The sequence below is a fragment of the Apus apus genome, chromosome Z, assembly GCF_020740795.1.
Source record: "Apus apus isolate bApuApu2 chromosome Z, bApuApu2.pri.cur, whole genome shotgun sequence".
Lineage (NCBI taxonomy): Eukaryota > Metazoa > Chordata > Aves > Apodiformes > Apodidae > Apus > Apus apus.
The window spans coordinates 70,660,671-70,685,429 of NC_067312.1; the positions used below are offsets into that span (position 1 = coordinate 70,660,671).

Genomic DNA, 24,759 nt, shown 5'->3' on the forward strand with positions numbered 1-24,759 from the left:
AACCTATGAGTTGTAATATTTTAACTGAAACAATCTCTTAACTAATTTCTGTATTTATAGACTGGAAGCACAAAAGTGCAGGGAGATTGTTGTGGTGATGTATTTATTAGTTTCAGTCAGTCACATTTAAAGAGGTGGAGGAGAACACAGTGTTTTGCAGGACACAGGTTTGTGCCACTTTATCAACACCAAATAAGCTCTTCCCAGCTCAAAGATGATCACATACGTAGTAGTGCTATTTTTATGGAAGAAGTGATACATTCAAGCACAGTATTGTTTTTGTATATGCAAAGCTGCTGCAGGTTAAACTCACATTGATTTCCCACTATTTAATGGTTGTGATAACAAAACAGTGCTTCTTCTGAAACTACTTCTTAATCTGGCTTTTAGAAACTTATACTAACGATTAAGATACTAACATTGCCTTAACAGAGGGGACAAAAGCAATAATTTAGTGCATAAAAGTAACATCCTAATGACATTTTCCGAAATTTACCTAGAATTTATTATTAGAACTATATTAATTTGCCTTAACAGTATGGAAGATTATAACATAATCAATCAGATTATGAACTGGATATAAGTAATAGCATTCAATAATACATATTATTACACAGTAAGGGATAAGTCTAGTTATTGATTATAAATTTTCAATTAAACTCATTCTTTCTGCATAGCCTCCGAAGAGTGACAAGTAGAAAACATAGATACATAACCAAAAGCTTTGTAACAGAGACAAACAAAATGTGTTTAGAGTGAAACATTCTAAAAATTCAAAGTATTTGATCAATTTGATACTCACTTTGGAAATACTGTCCATGTCTCCTGAACCTTAAATTAAAAAAGACAATTTTTCAGTTAGTTTTGAGCTGAAGCTAATCTAAGAACTTTTTTTTCATAGCAAAGATACAGCATCAACACCAGTACTTTAAAACATAATCACCCATGCATCATGTCACTTCCTTTCCAATGTCTCCCTTAGTAAAAGTTTACAGTCAGTACTGAATAATGTTGGTCCTTTCTCTGTATACACACCTGGTGCAAAAAGTGAGGAAAAAAAAATGAAGGACAGGCTTCTGATCTGCATCAGTTATCTGGGTGGCATCCCTTCAGGACAAGGCAGCCCAGCACAACTCTAGAGAACCTATGTCCAGCCTCCCTGCTCCATTAGCCATGGCAGGGTACAGGTGAGGCAAATAATTTGAGGGAGATTGAAATGTTGTTTAAGCTTGAGGGGAAAAAAGCAAAATCATGGCTAACCAGTAAAAGCTGATATTCCTGGGGGGGAAGAAGTTCACTATTATCAGTAAGGTCAGCTGGCAGGGTTTCATTGGTATTTTTGCTCTCAAAAGCAGAAGCCTACTACTGAAACTGGCTGAAATGACATGAACTTTTGATGCACTATAAATACTGATGATGACAGTATCTTTCAGAAGAAAGCAGGTGATCTGAGGATGAAAGTAACAGAAACCAAATAAAATTAAATATAATGAGTGCAAGACTACTTAAGTTTTTTCACATGCTGTAGTTCTCACTCAGATAAAGCCAAGAATAAAGGAAATATAACTTTAGGATGGATGTATCAAGAAAAGTGTTTTTAGCAGCAACAGAGAGTAAACAATTTTGGTCACCTATTCTTCAGGAAAGAAAAATTCTAGAAGAGTACTGAATATGAAACTAGAAAAAAATCAGAGAAAAAAAAATCCAAAAAATGGGAATTGTGAGAGAAGACTGAAATAGCTTACCATACTTAGCCAGGAACATTAAGGCTGAGAAGAATAAATACATCAGATCCATAAATGCTATGAAGAGTAATTTTGTCATGGCCCAAAGGATAAATTTTGGTGGAAATCAGGAAAATATTTCTTTCTAACCATCAGAACTATGAACAGATATACAATAGAAAGGCTCTGGTCAAACAAGTTGGAGAAGCTGAAGACAGACCTTGACTAATTTATCCGTCTGATTACAAGATACAGCTGCCTACTGCAGCATGGAAATAAATGCAGCAGATCTCTCCCTGCCCTCCTCTCCTAAAAGAACTCATGTTCCAGTGTAGCTATGAAATTACCCCTAGAAAGAAGCCACCATTAATTTGACTAAGCACATCATCATTTTCTTTAGAGAAAATAACTAACCAAATGCTTGGTACATGTAAAATGCTTCTGTAACTGTTTCAATTTATTTTTTTCTTTTAGCTAAGAAATAATTCTCAGCCTATAGAAAATGACAGAAAAAGATGTGATTACCTTTTACATTGTTTTTCATTTATTTGAATGTAATGTGCATAATTATTAAAGTAACAATGCATTTTAGGATTGTAATATGTAAAGAAAGCCTGTAGAATCACAAGGTGTCCTTATGCAAAGTAATCTAGGAATTTCAGGGACATGCTTTGCTAGAAAAAAAAAGAACATTCTGTTAGGAGATAGATGCCTCCTGCTGAATTTTAATTGTTGAAAACATCTGCTACGTGAGGTTTGATGGCTTCAGTTTTATTCTCATTTTTTCATAGCCTCTTCGAATTTCTCCCTCTGCTCACCTGTTAATACTCTGTCTCAAAACCTCCAACTTTTGGGCTGCAAATTATAGATCTCCACCCTCCACGGTAGTACTGACTGAAATGGTTTGGAGTTTAGGTTGGTCTGTGTCTGTTCTGGGAAGGTGACAGAGCTCTTCTTTGGCGACAGAAGGAAGGAGAACAAGGGCAGCTTGGCTTCTGCCCACCTGACCTGTACCCAGCTTGCGTGGGTTCCTCCCCATGAGGGAAATCCAGCAGGGTGCCCATAGTGCCCAGTGGGCATGGGGTCAGCTTCCAGATGTGAAAGAGAACCTTGCTGGTAGACAAGGGGGATAGAAGGAGATCTGAAGTCTTGGCAGCCTAAGGTTCTGAACCTCCTGTTGTCGCCTGCATGACTGACACCCCTGATGCAGGCAGAAGAGAAGACAACAAGATGAGCTGTATTCAGAGCTACTGTCTTGGTGTGACAGGATGAGCAGAAATAAAAAGAAGGTATTTATCTACCTTGTGGGTTTGAAAGAGGAAGGTGTAAGTGTAACTATTTAGATGTGGCTTGTATCTTAAACCCCTTTCAAGTGTCTATAATCCTTCCAGCAAAGAGTAAGAATGAAGAGTTTGTGAGGATAGTCTGGAGATAGAGCAGGGTGTGTTCTGCAGGGTGGAGGCAAGGCTTCTCCCCTAGAGATGAGTCCCAAGTCAAACAGAACACTCCTCCTCCTGCCTCACATGCCCTGACAAGAATTCATGTTCTTTCAGGTGCTCTAAATCTGGCACCTGTCTGAAGATGCTAATGGAGACAGAGCTATAGTACTCATACTTGCCATACAGCTAATTATAGAATAAATGAGAATACAAAAACATTGGGATAAAAACATATACATCAAAATATAGAGTAATTTACTTCCAGGAAATTGATAAGTGCACCATCATGCCACAATGACACCTTCCCAAGATTCTGAAAGAGGAAGAGAGCTAAATAAAAATGGTTCTTAAATCTTCACCTCTATGTTACCGTGATGGTATATGTGTTTAGTGTGGTTTTCATCAACTGGATTAAAACTATACCCTCTTAATAAAATAAAATACATTATTTTTCTTCCAGAGGTGCATTAAGTATGCAAATTCATGCTTAGAAAGTATCTTAATACTTCTTATTGATGTATATGGTTTCTGGAGTTTTTACAAGATCTTGTATACAGTCTTCCACACAGCTCAGAGAACTAGTCATAGAAAATGCACAATGTTCATAATATTTACTAATTCACAATGTTAGTAATATTTGCTATCATTACCTAATGATCCATTCATATGGTGTGAATCCATTCCACCTAGTCCACTCATAGGTCCATCTGACCCTGGCCCCATTGGAAACTACAAAAGGATCAGACATTAGAAACTGATATTACTTGTACAATTTTTTTTGTAGAGAATCTAGTAAGAAGAAAGCATTCCTCAGAGGGAAAAAAAAAAAAAAAAAAGAAACAAACAAACAAAAAAGGAAACAAAAAGAAGCACAGTCCCAGTTCTGAATACAACAGGTCTAGTGAAAGTCCTTCATGTGAAGACTACAAAAACCTCATGGCTTTTGTTTACTTTCTCTATATTCACGATTTTTGGAGATTCTCACCTCTGTATTCTGAAATGCAACTTAGGAAAAAATTATTACTTACTTCAGCAATTTGTAAAGGACTTCTAAATCTGCTAGTGCTGACCTAGCTCTACTCCCACTGAAGTTACAGGGAATTTTACAATTCTCTTCAATGAGTAAGTGATTAATCAACAGCTTTCAACCTCCACCCTGTCCATGCTGACAGTCAGACTACTGTGATTATTGCCTTTGCAACATGAATAGTTTCTGTCCAATTTGAGATATTAACCCTAAATTCAGTTCTTCAAACTTGAGGACGTTAAAGAAAAAATTCACTGCATAACACTTTAGCAATATCTAAATATCTGTATTTTTAAGTTTTACTGGCCTTTTTTTTTTTTTTCCCCAAAGGCCCATCATGTAAATAATGAAATATAGTCATAATCAGACAAACACAATTACACTGAAGGTATAAAGAAAGGTCAGAGGAAAAACAAGTTCCACCTAAGAATCCCAATTTTTACTAGCTTTAGTGCTGAAATTTAGCCTAAAATAGTCACCAGTTAGCTACTTTGTCAGGCGAATACTTATCAGTGGATTTAATTCTTAACATCTAATTTAGATAAACAGGTAAGTTTGTTTCTTCTTAGAGGTACTAATTTTATCCTTTTTTACAGAACACCAAGGCAACATAATACTGGGTCACTGTCAGCAATTTTTTTCCTTCCTTTTCAGGGGCAGATACTTTTTTATAACAACGGTTTGAATTCTCAAGAAACTCTGCTTAGTGGCAGCTCCCAGGATGACATCCTATCTCACAGAAGTCTACTGCACTACAGCATGATAAACTAAGTTGTCTCCAAGATCCACATGCACAAACTTCTTTTTCCATGTAAAAAAATATATGCCCCAATCATTATTTGGCATGTATTTGTACGACTGATTTGGGAAACATTAAAAAGTACATTGTGGGGAGAAAGCAACTGAAGTGTCACCCATAAAACCGAAAAAGTTAGTATTAAAGATACGTGATGGAAATACAGTATTTGGATACAAAAAGGCTGTATAATTGAAAGAAGTATGTAACTTTTTCATATTTACATTAGGTCTGTTGGGTCCAGGTGGTACTGCGTTCATTAAAGTGTACATGTTGTCTCCAGAGTTGGTTGAATCTGTAATAAGAGATTACTTTAGCTGCTAATATATACCTTTCAATAAAACTACTCACCTAGTACACTTCCTGTAATTTTGTTAATATTATTTCTGTGCATGAATCACTGATACACAGAGGCAACACAATGGAAGACTTCACTCCCTTTCTATATATTGCCACAACACAAGAGAGCTATGAAAAGAAATAACTGCAGTAGTCCCTAAGTGACTACTTCTAGAATCTCCTGAAAGATTAATAAATCACCAAGTATTTGTAACTACTTAATTCTATAAGCCCTATTTCCTGGAGTTCCAAATCACTTAACTCATCTTCAGTATTCTCTATAAAACAGGAGATTCTTCCTTATCAATACTTCTTGTAATTTGTTTTCCATCTGTAATAAATGATAAATAGCTTTTCATTTATACAGACTGCAAGTTAGTATAGTGAATGAAAATTCTGTCATCTCATTCATGTCAGTTTTTGTTTCTGGATATATCTAACTATTCAGTGGAACACTGTGCAAAGATCTGTGTCTAAGGACAGCTTTATCTGATGTATCTTCATGGCACAGCATGGTGCAATCCTTCAGAAAAACACCAACAAAACTGCCCTGGCACAGCACGGTGCTTAAGGCAGCAAGTGCTGCCAAGAGTTTCCCTCAGCCTTGTCAGATGTTGACACAGCTCTGCTGCATCTCAGCCCTGTTCCTCCAGCCAATGCCCATGAACTTCCAGGTGGAGCACCTCCAGAACTGAAGTGCAAGCTTTAACTAACAAGACACCTAAAAGGCAACCCACATTACTTTTCTTGTTGAAGTTAAGAAAATAATGCCTAAGAACCATTAGCAGATACAAACTATTCATTGTAATCTCCAGAAAGGAAAGTCTGAATACATCCCTCAGGCCACAACATGATTTTAAAAAAATACTTTCAACCATGGAATATCAGAACCTCTATAGTATCTGGAAAATGAATAAAGAATAACTTAATACTCTGTACTTAGCTCCTCCAAAAGACCATTCCACCTCTTTGAACAAGAGTTTTGAGATCAACAACATGGAGGAAAAACACTGCTGAGCTATAGCTCCTCTGCCAAGACAAGGTGATGGGGGACTTCTGAGTCAGACCAAGACCAAACTGAAATGGGTTGGAACTGGAAATGTGGTCTGGCCCCCAGAAATAATTCATCTGTACATACACTGGGTGATTAAAATCAAAGTATTGGTCTGTTCCTTAATCTTTCTGAGAAAGTTTTCTGAACACCAACTAACCTTGGTGAGTAAATAATTCCATTAGGTGCAGAACACTATGTAGCACCACGACATTCAAATATGCTTGTTATAAAGAGGGGGGAACCTCTTAGCCTAAAGTTATCAAAGTAAAATTAGCACATAAAAAGTTATTTTTAGTGTTTGATGAGGTAGGTGTTAAGTTATTCAGCCACTAGATGTTTCTGCAACACACATCCCTGGCTCTCCCCGTGTTCTGCTGGCTCATGTGAGAATACGTATGGGCTAACTGGGCCATGGAAACTAGTTTGTCTCAGAGGTCAGTAAATACCTTTACAAAATTATTAGGTGGAAAATTTCTACGTGTTTTCATACTTGGAAAAACAGAGCCTCAAAACATCTCTGAGACTCCGAAAATGGGAACAACTGTCATCAGAAGCTTTATTTGAGCTGCATACAGAGGTCCTACAATGTGCCATAACTGCAGTGCTGACTATTTTTAAAAGTGCAAGCTGTCCATAAGTTTGTTTTATGTTAAGAGACTTTAACTTTGAAATGCCAGCTTGCACTAATTATCTTTTTCACTAATTATATTAATCAGGAAACCCTACATTTTATCTTAGGTTGCATTCTTTTAAAGCCCTAGAATTGTATTAAGTGAAAATATTACATTGGTGCAAGAAGTTTTTATGGCCAGTTAGGAAACTTCCTGACTCTCTCGTACTGTAGAGGACAGCAAGAACACATAAGACATAAGGACTAAGGATGCTGTAAAATCACTGAGGTGAATGGGTCCCTCTTGGATGGTGAGAGTGAGTTACAAAGGCAGATACTGGCCAAAAGGAGCAGTCACTAAATACTGGATTACACAAAATGCAATTAGTTTCATTTTAGCAGATGATGATCATAATTTCTGATGATGTCCATGGTGGAGGACAGTGTCCTCCACATCCTACAGTTACATCTTCATATCAAAATTTTTGCAGAAAATGGATGGAGGGAAATACTTACATCTAGTTGACCGTATTTAAGCCTTGAGATGCTCACCCCGAATCCTCCCATCCTCCTCCTTTTTACCCCAAACCTTAGTAAGAATGTGGCCAATCTTTTGCATGGCCAAAATCTCCATGTGGTCCAAGTTGCAAGACAGACCACGTTACTTCAGGAAACAATGGGACAGTTGAAGTTCTGGGGACAGACCACTGGTAGGAGGATGTGACAATGGCTTCTCTGGGGCCTTACACTTCCATGGCAAGACAGAGGAGAGCAACCTGCCCTGCATGACCCTGATGTCAGCCAGGTGACACAGCTGCAGGAGGCAGCAAGTGGCTCAAAAGCCACACATGCTGGTCAAGAGTATCCCCCAGTATACTACAGGGGATATCCCATAGGATACTACAAAGGATATTTCACCAGGTTCAGAAATCTCCTCATTTCCAAGCTGGTGAAACAGTCCCAAAGAACATCAGCAAAAGCCAATCAAGACTGCATTTTCTTTCATTTTTAACTTGCTGTTTCTGAAAATGTGCAGGAAAGATGGGCTCAAAAGCCAGGTAAATGAATTCCCCTGAACTGCAGAGATACAATTATTTGTATTTCTGCAACATAGCAAGGAGAGAAAGAGAGTGAAAGCTCAGGGAAAAAATTATATAGAAAGTATAAACCAAACAATTTATCATTATCCAATTCTTTATGAAGATCAAAGTCTGAAAAATAATTTCTGTACTTCCTAAAACCTCATTATAATTATCTTTTTTTATTTCCAAGTATATTTCAATACCTGCAGGACTAGGCATGATAGGTGTTCCAGGTGGTCCTCCACCTCCTGGAGGACCCTAGAGAGAGCAGAAAATGTCAGTTAGAACAGAAGGAAAAAAACACGTCACAGTGAAAAATAAACATAGTACAAATGAAAGTATCGTGAACGTCATGAGTCATGCAGGTAAAAACAAGCACATTCTCTCATCAGCTAGTGAAAGAGACTAAGACAAGGTAGTTGGTCAGTGAGCTCTGGCACAGGCTCAAGAACATCCAATAGTCAATAACTCTGTGTCATGCTGTGACTCAGACAGGAGAAATACTTGGAACGGGGCCTAAGACAATTATATTTAATTCCCTCAACCTACTTTTGTTACCATGTTTTTTTCAGCTGGCATTTCTGTTTTGTTGTACTCTGTACACAGTCAATGGCTGGGTAACCACTGTTTTCTAAGCACAAAGCAAGGGGGTGTCCTATAGGGACAGAAGAATCTCATTACGTTAAGATAGCTTTCTTATTTAGGCAGACTTGGTACCTCAATGTGACAGGCATCTTAATTCTTTCTGTATAATATCCTACAATTAAAAAAATAACATCTGTATACATAACTTCTTCTCAAATTAATGACAAATGGATTTAAAAAGTCTTCACAATGCTGGGTACCGTTGTATCACTTGCCTAGACTACTAAATCAAACATAAAAAAACAACAAAAAACCCACCAAGGAACAGCTATTTTTTTAGTTTCACGTATTCCTGTGTTGCAAATTTGTGTATGACTATGAACTGTACACAAAATGCTGATTGTTAAACAAGCATTCTAAGGTTCTTAATGTACAAGCTGTTTAGCAAGAACAGAAATGTATCTTCTTGCTTGCTGTGCTCACAGATGCACTATTATTTTTTAAGTCACATGAAGAACTACCAACTCCCAGTTTGGTAAAAACGTCTGTGTGAATAGAAGTTAATAAATATTGACATTCCATAATAAAAAATACACTGATTGCTAACAACAGATTATTATTTTCATTGCCATATGATTCTTTATCATATTTCTATCTCTTTCCTTATATTTTAAAATGGCAGACATGTTGTTCCAGGCAGGGACATTTTTTCAGAAGCATCGAATACAAAGGTTTGGTCGCTCCTGTCTGCTTACAAGGACATTGCTGAGATTTGCTATAATTCACTGAGGCATTTTTTTAGGGAGGCAGAGAAGTTTTGGACTTAAAACAACAGGCACTGTTTCTCAAGAGCCAACTTCAACTAACATTTCTCACAAAACATTCAGCAATAACAGACCAGCAAATACTATTTTCTGGCAATCAAACTCAGCAATGTATCAGCTTTCTCATCTATAGTGCTCTTCTGCAGGCTTGTACAAGTAAAATAATTGCAGGGGGAACAACCTGTGTCTGCCAGCCAGTGATCAACTGGCAGTTAATTGTAGATGAAACAGAAATCTTTTATGCAGAAGCAGCCAGTAAACATATATATACCTCCATGTCCTTAAATGTAACCCCACCCACCAGTTCTTCATCTTGTGGTTCCCCTTGCTTGTGAACTAAGCAAGGTCACTGGGTATCTCTTTATAAAGTGTGCTAGAACAAAGGCTTGCTCTGCCATGAAACCCACAAATCAGTTTAAAAAACTCAAGCACAATCACAACTTCATTTCGTACTGCCAGCAGCCACATAGCTTTTGTCCCCTTCCCAATTACAACTCAACCAGAAACGAATGTGCAAGGATCAGGCTTGCCAAAACCACCTGAAAGGTCTAATTCAGCCCTCAGCAATGAGTTCTCCCATTGCTGGAGCTGCAGAGCTACAGACTCCAAATTCCAAGGGGCCTTTAGACCACATAAATTACCCTCTAGGCATCACAGGCTATGGCTTTTTATCCATGTACTTGTGCACTAAGCTCACTAACTTGACTTAGGTTTGTATATGTTTTTCACCATCACACAAAGAGCTGTAGAAACCAGTAACTGGTCATTTATTAGAAAAGTTGTTTATAATCACTATTAACGTTTGCATCTAATTTTAAATATACATTTACTCTCATTGTTTCCATCTTTTCTTCTCTTAGAAAGCCTCTCAGTATTATTTCCACTCTGAGAATATGTTCATATGTAACAGAATTATTTCTCTTATAAGCAAACCAGATTAAACTCTCAAAGTGTGTAGTTCCAGATCACAAACTCTTTGGCTGAAAAGCTGAAGTGCTTCAGCAAGGACCTGGCTCTTTAAATGCTCCAATCAAATTCAGTTGTTTTGGATTAAGAGGGTCATTCTGCCAAGGAAGATATCTATCTATACACTGAAATATGGTGATGCTCTCTTCTGTCCAAGTAATTTTCCCACCTGACCTTTGGCTTGATGTGAGTACACCAAGAGAATGCACTACCTACAACCTGCATTTTACTTCGGTTTGCTTCTTTAAAGTAATTTTCTATAGAATCTTCTTTTCTAGTTTCTCAAGACTTTACACTTTTAAAAAACAAAACTATAAAGTCAAATATTTTTTAAAAAGTCTTCAAGATTTGCAACAATAATCAATCATTAATATCTGGGGAAAAAATCAACAAATCCTCTTCTCAACAGAGAGAAATTCACAAAGTTCTGCATTCAAAAGAACTGGTTTGGAGATGAGCAGATTTGGACTGCTTCCACGGAACATGTGGCAAAATGAGCACTACAGTTATGGACACTTAGGAGAATCATAACCTTTTCCTAATGGTTTAAATAAAGGACAAAACAAATTGCTTTTGTCTAAACAAAACAAACTTATCCTTGAGCTCATCCTTTGGTTTTAGCTCTGCAGGATCATCTCATGAAGACTGAAAGTAAGGTGAATTTACAAGCTGCACAAACAGATGAAGAAGCTGTCCTCATGTTGAAGGACATGTTATTTCCACAGTCTGAAATAGCTCCAGGTTCTATACTCTTCAAAGCTAATGCCCTACAGTTGTCTAATCTTCAGGTGACAAAATATGGAATATCAAAAGAGGTCTACTAAAACCTGACTGACCAGCAGAAACTTGGAATCCAACATATATCTATATATATCTGTTTATATCTATATATAAATATATTTGCTCACAGAAAAATTCTCTGTTGTTACCCTGTGACACCAGTACTAAGCATGTGATAAAAACAGATGAAACAATATGCCTTAGAGGAGTACATCAGAAGTAGAAATAATCCAAGTACAACAGTAAAAACAGCAATAAAGAGTCTAAAAGGATAAACAAAGTAATACTCTTAGGAGAGACAAAAAACAACAGTATACACTCCAACAAAAAACATTTTGCTGATAGGTAAAGTGTATTTGTTAAAGTCCAGAGAGAAGGTGTTCATTTCAATGACAGCTCAATGCTGGTCCAATTACAAAGATCTATTAGTTACAAATTTCATTCTAAAGTACAGCCTAAGAAAAAACAATTATACCAACTAATCCATAGTAAATTAACACAATGTCTGTGAAATGAAGACCCTTGAAGAACAAGAAGCATTTTTAAGTCCTCAGAAGGTAATTACAAGATACAAATTTCACTTAAAATGTTAGCTTTAAGGACCCATTTGTGTATCTTTGGGAAGATAAAAGCTTGTTAATTCTTCAATTTTTTTTTTCTGAAGAAGTTCAGGAACTCATACACAATATTGTGTTACCAAGAAACCTGGTTTGGCTTTTTTTGTCCTTTATTATTGGAGACAATATCCTGTATCCGTTATACAAATGTTTGCTTAAATAAAACAGCACTCAGGGCAATTCTGACCAGACTGATAATGATTATAGTAATCAACATCAACATATGCACTATAGATGTCAGAAAAAAATGTAAGGGCAGATCAGATGTTCAGTTCTCAACCAATACACAAGGGTTGTTCTTAACATCTGGACAGCTATTTCTTTGCCTAAATAAAATGTGAAATCTATTCTAATAAGCAAACACACAACAGTGTACTTACTACATAGTTCCCAGGAGACGCTGAAGAATAAGGTATCTGTAGTATCAACAGAAACAAATCAGTAATTTCTTCTGCAGTGAGACTGAGTCCATAAATACACTTATGTACAGCTGTAGGTTAAAGCTTATTTTTAAATTTATTCCTAAGACACGGTTAAGGATTACTCTTGTCAAAACAAACACCTCTTCTTTTCAACAACTTGTTCCAAGTATGTTCAAGTCAAAAACCAGCAGTATTGACACAAACAAAATTTAGTACCCAATTTTTCACATGCAAACTTTTAAATTTAAAATGACTGTGCCCTGGTAGCCACTCTAATGAAATGAATACAAATAACATAATTCACATATTTAAATATCCATAGGCTGAGGTCTGACAATTGCTCTCCACTAGTGAGGTGTCCATTTCTAACAGGCAGTGTCACTTTTTTAAGATACCAAGTTATTGGATCTAGTATCAATCCAGTTCTTCCATTTACTGCAAGAGTCTTCTTAATCTTATTGTGGGACTCACAATAAGGTCTGTTAAGATCTGTACTCTTTAGGAAAATGTTCAGCTAGAAGATTATTAAGGTAATATGCTTTATAAAGTTTTTAAACATAAGCAGCAAATACTTGCATTAAAGTAAATAGGACTTTGGAGTAATCTCAAGCATGGACTGAATTTGTATGTTCTTGAAACTTAAATCTTGATTAGTATCTTGACTATAGAAAGGAAAAGCAACTCTCATATATTTCACCCTAGAATATACTAATTATACTGATTTTATTTCTTTGCATTCTTTTTTTAAAAGGCCAGTGTTCTATTTTCTCTTCCAATTCACTTGCGCTTGTTGCAGAGGACATCTAGATAAGTCTGTCTGTCTGTGAATAATCTCATTTCCTTCTTTATGATAGCCTTTGCAATTATTCTCTCTAAAGGAGCATGGATCAAAGTTATTGGAGGATAGAAATTAAGCAGCTGTACTGACAAAATGTAAAATTATTTCATAGCATAAGCATCTTACATGACTCTAGACAATTTGATCTATTACTGGACTTCTCAATTTCACAGAATGAAAATATTTCAACTGTCAGTTGAAAAACATTCTGACACCCATTTTAGTTGAGTATATGCATAAGAAAACTGAGGAAGTGTTCCAGCTCTTCTTTGTTTCCCCCAATTGCCATTAGTGGAATTAAAAAATCAAAACTGAGAACAACAACCAGCCAGGCTAGTCTATTAAGCCAGATTCCTTCCATTCAACTGAAAGTGCTAAAAACAGACACATTTTGATAGTAATGCTGCATGATCACGGAATGAAAATGAAAACTTCACTTTTATTTTCTGAAGAAATATCAGACACTGTTATTCATTTTGGAAGCCTCATTGACTTCTTCCTTCAAGCTGCTATTAGACTACCTAATTCTGTAGCTGTTGCAGTGAAATTCAAGCGAGTGCTCTGCTTTTCACAAAAAGCATACAAAATGGCTGATGTCTTGCAAGCAATTGCTCAATGATTCCATATTCCCTAGTTAAGAGCAGTAAATGTGCTTTGGTTATGTAAAGTATGTGAGCACACATTAAGCTTTATCTTAACAAGCTGTGATTTCTGTAGAGATTGCTGGCCAGATAGTGTTGACTTAGCTCATCTTTATAGAGGAAGCTAAAATGTATTTTAAATACACCCCAGAATAACCTTTGTGTTGTGGGAATGCTGTAACTGATGTAAAGATGCAGAGCTGCTTTGTGATTATGAACAAAGCTGGATATTTGCAGGTCAGTGAGATCTCTGTTCAGATGTGCTCCTCACTGTACCTGCTCTGCATCAGGGTCTGCATTAGGGCTACAGGGCAAAATATAAGGCATGCAGTATTCTCTTTCGGAACAAAGTGGAATTTTTTCCTGGTGTATTGATGAGAAATACTTCTCTAGATATAAAAGGATGTCTAATATATTTTAAAAATTTACTTACAGAATTGGCATTGGTTGGGTTTGGCCAAGGTCTGCCACCCCCAGGACCCCTGTAACAGAAGATGAAAGATGAGAAACAGAACAATCTCTGTCTTCTGACCAGCTCTGAGAAGGAAAGAAAAATAATCTGTTTCCAGAGTAAGGAAAGAGATGGCTCTATTCAAATTCCAGTATGTTTATCAACCACAACTACACCAAGTTACAATGCTACTGCAAAATCCTCATCGTTGGACTATCATTATCATTTGATCCAGTTTGTGAGTTGATTAAGAATTCATTTATTAATACAACCCTGTCACTCACATTTAAGACACTCTGGTTCCTGACTCATCCTGATACCTCTAAACTCTCTGGGACAGCACCTGCCAAAGTGGCACCAAGAGTCCTTATCCAGTAGCCACAGAGTCGGAGGCTACAGCCCAGAAGAGACAGACATTCTCCTATTGTATTCTCAATGGAACAACTTGAGAGACAATGAAAATTAGGGTTTCTTGAAGAGCATTCCTGCTGGTTTACAGAAAATTTAACTCTGTGTTAAGCAGATAAAATGTTTTAATGTGGCACAGAAGTTTTGCAAAGAGTAAAAAGCCAAAAGTTCCCAAATTCTTTAAGTTCTCACGAGGAGTGTTTTCCCTTATACTATGTTAATATTTTAAAAAATATTTGGAGAGAGTACCCCACATTCCACAAAAGCCTACTTACATTACAAAGGCAGAGAGGTACTAAAATATAAGTGTACTTTCAGACATAGAGCAGTACTCTTGCTTATGTGATTAAGCACCTTCCTGAAGAACTAAGGATGCATGGATCTAGAATACTGCAAGTGTAGTAAAGGTTCATTAGCTAATAAGATGCTAGTACCTTCTAAATGTTTTAGGAAAGCCTATTTTTTAAAGGAACAAGGCACAGAAAACATGTTGCTGTATATAATCACAGTAATAAGAAATATCGTGTGTTAAAAAATCGAAAACCTGCCATTTTATAAACACACTTTAAACATGTATAGATAGGTACAGAAAAACATTTTGCTACTTGACTAAGGCTGCATTATCTCCACTCAAGTCACAGAAACATAAAATTAATCATACAGCAGGCAAAAAGAAAATTTCAGACTTCTCAGACATTCTTTTCCACTTGGCCCAAATGCTCTTGTTTAATTGAGCCAACTCCCAAGAGACATCAGAGCAGTACTAGAAGCAGAAGGGAACAGGGAAAGGGAAAAGGGAAACTGTTCAGAATGGGCATGTTTTTCTCACAATTCTTGCTGTTATTTTAAGTTTCTCACTCCTAGCTGAGCTCAGAAAAACAGTTCCATGGTTAGGCTTCATCTTCTAACAGTCCTAAGGGAACGAAGCCATATGGGAGGTAAAATCTCCATGTTTACAGTCATAACATCTCAATAACTGTAATTATTCCTGGGAGCATTGAGAACTCCTAGTTATTTATAAAGAAGACAAAATCACTTTTTTTGAAGGCCCTGACAACTGAGAGTCAGAGCAGATGACAAAACTTTAGCATTTAAAATGGCATTTTGGCCTCATTAGCTTTAGCAAAGCAACATTAGCCTCCACAGCTTAGCACGCATGGGAGAGTAACTTCAACAGAGAGAAGCAAGCAGGCTTTATTAATGAGCTCAGGAAGTTTTCAATCTATTTTGAAGTCTTGCAAACCTACAAATTGCTAAGTAGATATGTTGGCCAAATGATTTAATATTGAATCTTATTTTTAAATTACTTTGTTAATGAAAATGTTAAAAAATTAGATCAAACCATTCACAGAAATAAATCAAGTTTAAATTTATTTATTTCCGCTAACATTTTTGGAAGGCTGGAAAACAGGAATGTAGGTGAGGGGAGGCTAAGCAATGACAGGAACTCACGGAATTCATGCTCCTTAGTGATTCATGCCAGTGATTATAAGGTGAAATACTGCGTGCTCTTTTTTTTTGTTGCTTGTTGTTGGTTTTTTTCCTCAAAAAGTTCATTTTATTATGTACCATATTTGGTTTATTGGATCCTCATTTTCAGACAAATCAAGGATATTTGTAACAACACTGAAATTCTGCTTTCAACCCCAAATCCCTGCACTTGTTTGTGTGACATTAAGTAACACAAATAAATCTAGGAAAAAGCATCAAATGGGAAATAGCTGTGACAATTACCCTGAGCATCAGAGATACCTAAAAAGCCAACTCAGATATGTGATTGGGCTAAGTCACAGCAACACAGAAATTTGGACAGGAGACTGGGAAACTCACCTTCATCTAAAAAGCTGTTGGAATTATCAAAATTACTGGAAGCCATAGACAGCTTTTTGTATACATTTAGAAAACACTGCAGCAGATTCTGCTGGAAAGCCATATGGTTTTTGTGGAGCCACACGTTCTTAGTTTATAAATCACACCGACAAAAAAGCTACCTGCTGTTTGTTGGGGGTTTTTTATGCAATGCAGGCAAGCTTTCCCCCCTTTATTAAATGCTTATTTTGGAGGCATCAGCAAAGTCATAAAGCATTATTATGCATGTACCAATTCCAATATGGAGTGATTGATGAAGTACCTATCTATGACTAATTACACCTGCATTTTATCCTTAAAGTCTGTCAGTGTTGATCCTAATACTTGAAAAAATAAAGTCTAAGATTTCAGTTTCCCAGGGGGCAAATATATTGAGTCAGGAAATTAAACATTTAGACACAAGTTTATGATTAGAAGTTATAAACAAAATCACTTTTTTTTTTTTCTTCTTTTCAGGCATGACTGAGATATTCTTAGCACTTCAGACAGCACTGCAGGTCATGTGAGTCATTAAAAAGTGCTAGTGAAAAGTAACACTGCTCCCTGAAATTTACCATTTTGTTCCAAAGAAAGCATTTTTCCATAAAGACAGAAAGAAAGATCTTACTAAGAATGGTTACACCAAGTTCAACTTAAAACCTTACTGGTAAAATAAAGTTATTTTGTAGAAGAACATGGGATATGTATCAGCTGTTTCAAACAGTAATCTGACAGGCATTAGTTATAACTGAGCAAGCAATTATTTAGTGGTTTTGTGCAGTATATGCCCCTGGACTGAAATATTGTCTATCTGCTCCCAAGCTGGTTGTTGTTATTTCTGAAAATAAGGAAGACTTTTCCATTGAGAAAAATGTACAATTATATTTTGCAGATATTCTGCTCTTAACCAAAACAGCTGCCTTTCATGCTTTCCAAGGAGAAAACCTGGGTTTTAAATGTTTGTGGGTTTTTTTTAATGTTTTCGGTTGGTTGTTTGGTTTTGCTGTTGTGTTGGTTGTTTTTTTTTTTTTTGTAGAGCACACATTTTTATGTTTTAAAATTGCCAAAAATCCAAAAGCACTGACTAGAACACTGAAAATTTGTAAATTTTTCATGTAAGAAAAAAGTATGGCTTTGTAAAAACAAATGGATGTTACTATAAGGCAATAAACATGTATAGCTACCCTGTTTCCTAGAAATAGAAGTACACTAAATGACATACACTGTTATTTCTCAGCCCTATGCTTTAGAAAAATTTTAAGGGATAATACTAAGAACACATTTAGCACAGTTGGGTCCATCTATTGCCAATGCCTGTAGGCTAGCATTAGATGCACTCTGACCAACTCTGAATACTAGAATTGACCAGAAAATGAGTCTTCACTAAGATTTCAGTTTAAGTACAACTCTGACAGTAGTAACTTTGCAGTAAGAAAAAAACCTCATGTCCTGGAAATACAATTAAAAGAAACCCAGACCGTAGTAACACCTTTGTTTTCCTTTGATCAGTATTTGTCACCCCATTTGACAAAGTAAAAAAACCCAAACAACTCAGTTTGATGGTAAAATTTATTCATGCAGTATCAATGCAGTACATGCCTGGTAAGGCACTGAGGAAGCTACTGTTACCTGCTTCATAATTACTGCTTCACACACTGTTCTTCTAAGATCATACTCTGTATCAAAGTTAATGAATTTCCCAAGTAAAATACTCCAGTTCATGGTGTCCTCTTCAAAAGGACATACAAGTTCAAAGGTAAATGTACTTCCTAGAAGACTGAATTGAAAGAACATGATCTCTGTGTATTTACTGGCTCAACACAAGATAAAACATACTTACTAAATGCTGCAATATGGAAATGCTAGTATTTCAACCCATATTCTCTCTTTCTGGCAGACCAGGAATTTTTCTTGTCACCCAGGAACCTGTTTCTTATTTTTTCTGTGTAAACTCTCATTTATGTGTATAAGGAGCTTTGAAATATCCTACCTACCCTCAATTTTATTTCTACAACAATTGATTCTAGAAAGCTAATTTTCTTCTCTTATAACTCAATTTCCTCCTGAGGACAATCTCCACAGTGCTTATATTACACTCACACAGAATTTCAAATATCTAAATATTTTTTCAACATCAATTTTATTTAAAAGAAGAAATGCCTAGAATTGTTCCTAGAATTGTCTTGAGTCTAATATATGATAGGTATGATACAGTAACACCCAACTTTGGGTTTTATTTAATATGCTTCAAGGATCCAAGGTATGTGTGGAAATCAGAAGAAATTAAAGGTATGATGGGTTAGGTATTTTTAAATGGAATTATATCAATTCCTCTTCAACTTTTTCAGGTTGGTAACCCTTCACTTGAAATTAAAATCACAATCACTTATTTAAGTTTCCTATAAGAGTAAAACTGGGTATCTATTATATAAACATAACAAGCATGTATTTCTCTTCACTGTGTTTTCTGGGTCAATCTGCTTAAAACTCATTCTTGAAAGACAAAGGTGTAAAAGGAGTAAGACAATAACATGTTCTCTGCTCTAAGTGGTAAAATCATTCTAGCCTTACTAGCCAGACCACCATGCTGCCCTCTGTGACCACCCCAGGCTCTGCAAAATGCTGGTTACGAAAAAATGCACCAATTTCAGTAGGCACAGGGCCATGAAACAAGAAGAAGTTGATAATTTCTGGTCTGTGTTATGCTAAAGGTAACTACAGCAGTCTCTTAACATTTGTGAACCATTAAGAGTGAAATCTAAATAATACAAGGAGCACCTTCTTGTATTTTTTTCCAGGCTCATTAATCATGTAGGCTTCTCCAAGCATGCAAAGGTTTATCTGAAGTGCAGAAGATTGCTCATGATGGGCCCTTTGTTATCCTCAGCTTAAATCTAGTCTACTCTAGATACACCATTTTTACATCTGGAATTTTTCTACACACTTAGAAAGGGGGGCTGCCTACAGGTGTAAAGACATGATACACTCACATGACTAAATCCATGCCTGGAATAAATCAGTGTAGCTTAACTGAACTCAGTCTGTATCAGTTTTTACCAAATGACAATTCAGTCCCAGAAATACAAAGAAACACAGAAAACCTTACACACATATCTGTAATATTCTTCTATTTGTTTAGAGTGCATATAAATGTAGTTACAGAAATAAAAACAGCAACATAGAGAGAATAATCCACACTTCTTTCAAATATATCCTTTTTTAAAAACAGTTAAAGGCAATGGTTTTATTCTGATAAAATTAAGTCCTTCTTCATTTGGCAGGAAGGAACTACTACGCATTAAAAAAAATATTTCATCAATAAAGTAAGCCCACAAATGTAAATAATGTCCTTTTTTTTAAATGCATGCAAGTATATATCAGTGATGATACTGACAAAAATATTCCCAATATTTGAACTTTGACCTGTGAAAGAAACTAAGTAATTGTATAAGCTTGTAGGGACAGTAAAGTCACCTGTAAAAAATTCATGCAGAAGAAGGAAACTGCTGTGGGTTCACTTTTCTAAATTGCAGTTACCAGTCATCAAAGCATGCTGTTTATCAAAGCATATTCTCTTCATCTTAGGTATCCCAAATGTTACTTCTATAACAAAAGAATGATTTTTACTAAATATTATAAGATGTTATTATTGTGCTTACATGTTCATTCCAGGCATCCCCGGGCCGCCTAAAGCATTCAGTGGGGGTCTCATTGCACCTCCATAGTTCTGCAATGATAACCAAGGGTCAGACTACCACAAAACAAAAAAACAAAACCAAAGAGGAGGGGGAAAGAAAGGACAGCAGGTTAATGACATCCCTACATAACAGCTGACTGGATAGGCCAATGCAATTCAATCTTTCAGGTGTTTCCATTGTTGACTTAAAAAGATGATATTGTAACCCCAAGGAGAGAGAATTGCAAACAACAGAAATAGACTTGGAGTAGCTAAAATGTCAATTGCTTCAGGAGGAATTATTTACACATATAGAGGTCATACCAAAGGCCAGAAAGGGGCAGGTTTTATAATGTATTCAACTTTTCATACCTAAGGACCCCACTGAAAATCAGAAACCTCGACTTAGATTCTAAGATTTCTAAATCATGGAGCTTAAATATTATTTTTAATCAGATTTTATTAGCGGATCAATAAATGCTTGCATAAAATTACACCATATTATATCACTTTTATTACATACAGCATAACCATTATATTTCTTTTCGAATCAGTCAATTCTAGTAAGTCTATGGTAACTAATATGAAAAGCACTTAACATGATAATGAATGTCATCTTGATGCCAACCAATTAATGGCTCAATGCCTATAAAATCTGAGTTTATGCTCTGATATTATGAGAAAAGTTTAACTGTACTGTTAACATTAAAAAGTAATTCAGACCTATTTTTATTCAGAGGAATACAAGCAGAACAGTCTATCTCACCTCGCAATCAAAGAATTCCTGAATCTGTGTTACTTCTGCTGTATTTTTTCTGATACTACAAAAGGATGGCTAATAGAAAATCCTCTAAAATGAACAGCTATGCATTTTGGAAAGGGGGGGGGACACAAAAAAGCAATTTACCTAAAAAAAAAAATTAGGTCACTGTTGCAGTCTATTTTCCAGTAATAAAACAAATACCGTCTTTCATGGTTAGTATACTAGAAACTGCATTAACTATATGACTCAGGCCTATGAGTGCTCTCTATATTGGTCTGATTCACAAAACCATGCACGTATGAATGCATCAATATGTGGGAGAAATCCAACAGTGATATTCAAAAGCCTGGGTCTGGTGCTGTTTATACCTTGACTGATATGACATGTCAGTTATCTAGAACTGACCAAGAACTAGAAGAGAAGCTTCTTTTTGTTGCTGCCAAGAAGAATCTCACACTTTTTTTCATTGCTAACAAGCCTGGAAATGTCCTAATGCTTGCTGGTTTGCAATAACACAACCAGAGGGGGCAAAAAGATGTCCTCTTTAGACCCACAAGTGCCATCTGAAGACATAAAATCATAGAATGAATCATAGCACACATAGAATGGTTTGAGTTGGAAGGGACCTTAAAGATCATCAAGTGCCAACTTCTCTGCATGGGCAGGGACACCTCCCACTAGACCAGGCTGCTCAGAGCCCCATCCAACCTGCCCTTGAACATCTCCAGGGATGGAGCCCTCACAACTTCTCTGGGCAGCCTGTTCCAGTGCCCCACTACCCTCACACTAAAAAATTTCCTCCTGATCTCTAACCTAAATCTCTCTTCTTTCAGTTTAAAACAGTTACCCCTTGTCCTCTCGCTACAAGCCCTTGTAACAGCATCATCCACAGCTGCTGGTCACCCATCTCTTCTTGTTCCTGCCTTTCTCTGTGCAGCCAGTGTATCAAATGGTGTGCATGCTCACGTGAAATCAGCCAGATTAACTCAAACCTCCTGTTAGTTAAACTAGGTTATCCTAGATTATTTTGCCTGAGCAACTACCCTGTCAGAACTGTAGGGCAGTAACTGGTGGGCAGTCAGAGCAGCTGGACACACTAACACCCCCAGCTGGCACTACTGGATCTTGAGGAGAACACAGGCTGACTGTTACAAAATGGCAGCTCTGTATCTGTTTTATTTCATTTTTCCATTCTGATGTGGGGAGCTGAGCCACTGTCCATCTTTGGTCAGTCTGGTATCTCCTTCTCTTTGTTTTAATTCAGGCATTGTGTGTGTGGACTGGGGTTAAAGATCTCTATGGAATCCTACAGGATTGGAGAAAACCTAATCAAACACACTCCTAAACCTAATTACTCCTCATTCTAATCAAAGGTCCTAAAATAAGAGTGCCTTCATTAAGCCTACCAACATGCATGTTCCTTCAGCTGCAGCCCTGCTCTGCATAAGTTAGCACCCCTACTTGTTCCGTACAGCTTTTTACTCGAAGCAACCACCAGCACTGGTTATGTGGTAGTTGAGTGGTTCATAAAAGCACTTCCTACAGATGGCCAAAATGAGGCAGATAAGCTAAGATTTATTAAAAAAAAAAAAAAAAAAAAAAAAGTATTCTAGATGATCTGATTCTTTTTTCACTGGAAAGCATTAGGGAGTATGTGGGAGGATCACCAGCAAATATGAAGGATAGGAAGGAGAATCTGCAGCCCAGAGGGCCAACCACATCCTGGGCTGCATCAAAAGCAGTGTGGCCAGCAGTGCCAGGGAGGGGATTCTACGCCTCTGCTCTGGTGAGACCCCACCTGGAATACTGTGTACAGTTCTGGTGCCCTCAGCACAAGAAAGATATAGACCTGTTGGAGAGGGTCCGGAGAAGGGCCACCAAGATGATCAAAGGGCTGGAGCAGCTCTGCTGTGAAGACAGGCTGAGAGAGTTGGGGCTGTTCAGCCTGGAGAAGAGAAGGCTCCAGGGAGACCTTAGAGCACCTTCCAGTACTTGAAAGGGGCTACAGGAAAGCTGGGGAGGGGCTTCTCATCAGAGAAGATAGTGATAGGACAAGGGGTAAAGGTTTTAAACTGAGAGAGGGGAGGACATTCAGGTTAGATATTAGGAAGAAATTCTTCACTATCAGGGTGGTGAGGAACTGGGATGGGTTGCCCAGGGAGGTTGTTGATGCCCCATCCCTGGAGGTTTTTAAGGCCAGGCTGGATGAGGTTTTGTGCAACCTGGTCTGGTGGTGGGGTTCCCTGCTCATGGAAGGGGGGTTGGAATTTGATGATCTTTGAGGTCCCTTCCAACATTAATTATTCTATGATTCTCTGATTCTAAGAAGTGGTCAGACTGGAGGTAGCACCTTGTTCATCTAGGCTAACTACAAGCTTTGAAAAAAGAGCCTGAACCCAATTCTTTGGAGCATTTCACAGATTCAATCTTTTACAATCATCCACTGCTTTTTGCTTCACGTTTTTTACTTTGAAACAGTCTAGAATAATAAAATGTAAAGGTGAGGGAAGTTTTCAGTAAGTTTTCATTCATATGCATGGTATACTTGCTATACTGGACACCAGCACATTTTGCAGACTGACTGCCCGTGCAGCAAGGCAGCAGGGCCCCCCACTGCAGGCACACATGAGTCAACCTTACAGCACTGTAGAAACAGGACATTAAAACAAGGTGTGGAAGATTAATCAAATTTGGTTTTAGAACTGCCTTCTGAGAAGATCCCAAATGCCAGATACAAAGACAATGATGCATTTATAGAAAAGATTGATTTGCAAACTTAAATTCTGTGTAGATTAGCTACATTTTTCCCTGTTTTAAGAGGATGTTCAGTACAAGAAAGAAGAACCTTAAAAAGCTGGATTTTAAGAGACAGCAAAAATGGAAAAATTATCCTTACAAAAACTGGCATGAGATTTGCCTGCTGTGTGACTAATGGTGCTGCATAAAGTATCATCTCCATCTCAAAAGGCAGCACTGCAAAGCTTCTCATTCTGCCTTCAAAAGGCAAGTGGTAAATATACTTCAGTGCTACAGACAAATAACAAATGTTTTTAATAATATTTTGTTGGTCACACAGCAGATGTCCTGTAGAACTGCACAACTGGTTTCTACCAAGAAGACCCAAAACTGTAAGGCAGTTATGAGCAGATTTGAAAGGCCAAGCTATTTAACCATTTAATATTCAGTTGCTATTCCCAGCAACAATGTCACTAGAGAGGTCATCTGAAATGGGGAAGTAAGAATGCAAAGTATGGGCAGAACAAGCACACTGTGAAACAAAATACTGGCAAAGGTGACAAGAAACACCCCAGCTTTAATTTTATCTTATTCAGAGTGCTGACAAAATATAAAATAATCTTTAGATTAATCTTTCAGATATGCAACAGAATTCCCTTGTTCCCTACCTTTGTTTACTGTTGAAATGTAATACTGAAAAATACCACTCATAGTTTTTACATTTATTAAGAAACAGCCTACAAACAACTGTCACCAGGCCAGCAGCATGCAGAAGGCTGACTCCTGAAATTCAAGGTTGCTTCTCTCAAAACCAGAGCTGAAGAGATGCTTGTGATTGACAACAGGGAGAAATGGCAGCATGGACTTCCAAATTTACATTAAAATCTCTCTATCACTCACCAAAAATCCAGATCAACAGTGGATGAAAGAAAAACTTCAGAAAATTGGGGGTGGTTTATTTAGTACAAAGAGTTTGCCTAAGTTAGAAGTATTAATCCTTTCCTCCTCAGGATAATCAGTGAGGTTGGAAGGATAAGGAAACACCTACTCAATCCTTGATTTCCTTTACAAATGTCAGCCTTTGATTACAGTATGCACTGGCTGTAAGACAAGCATAACTTTTCTGAAATAAG

General features: G+C 37.0%; 1 protein-coding gene across 2 annotated transcripts in view; it reads right to left on the reverse strand.

Moving 5' to 3' along the window:
- SSBP2 (single stranded DNA binding protein 2) overlaps nt 1–24,759 on the reverse strand; it is a 194,569-nt gene that overhangs the window by 21,514 nt on the left and 148,296 nt on the right. For both annotated transcript variants that reach the window (XM_051642072.1, XM_051642071.1), the window contains 7 exons: nt 20,111–20,178; nt 14,178–14,226; nt 12,224–12,259; nt 8,275–8,329; nt 5,211–5,281; nt 3,814–3,892; nt 803–831 (listed from right to left, as the gene is read on the reverse strand). In XM_051642072.1, the coding sequence (XP_051498032.1) occupies nt 803–831; nt 3,814–3,892; nt 5,211–5,281; nt 8,275–8,329; nt 12,224–12,259; nt 14,178–14,226; nt 20,111–20,178 (387 nt within the window). The remainder of the gene's footprint in view (nt 1–802; nt 832–3,813; nt 3,893–5,210; nt 5,282–8,274; nt 8,330–12,223; nt 12,260–14,177; nt 14,227–20,110; nt 20,179–24,759) is intronic.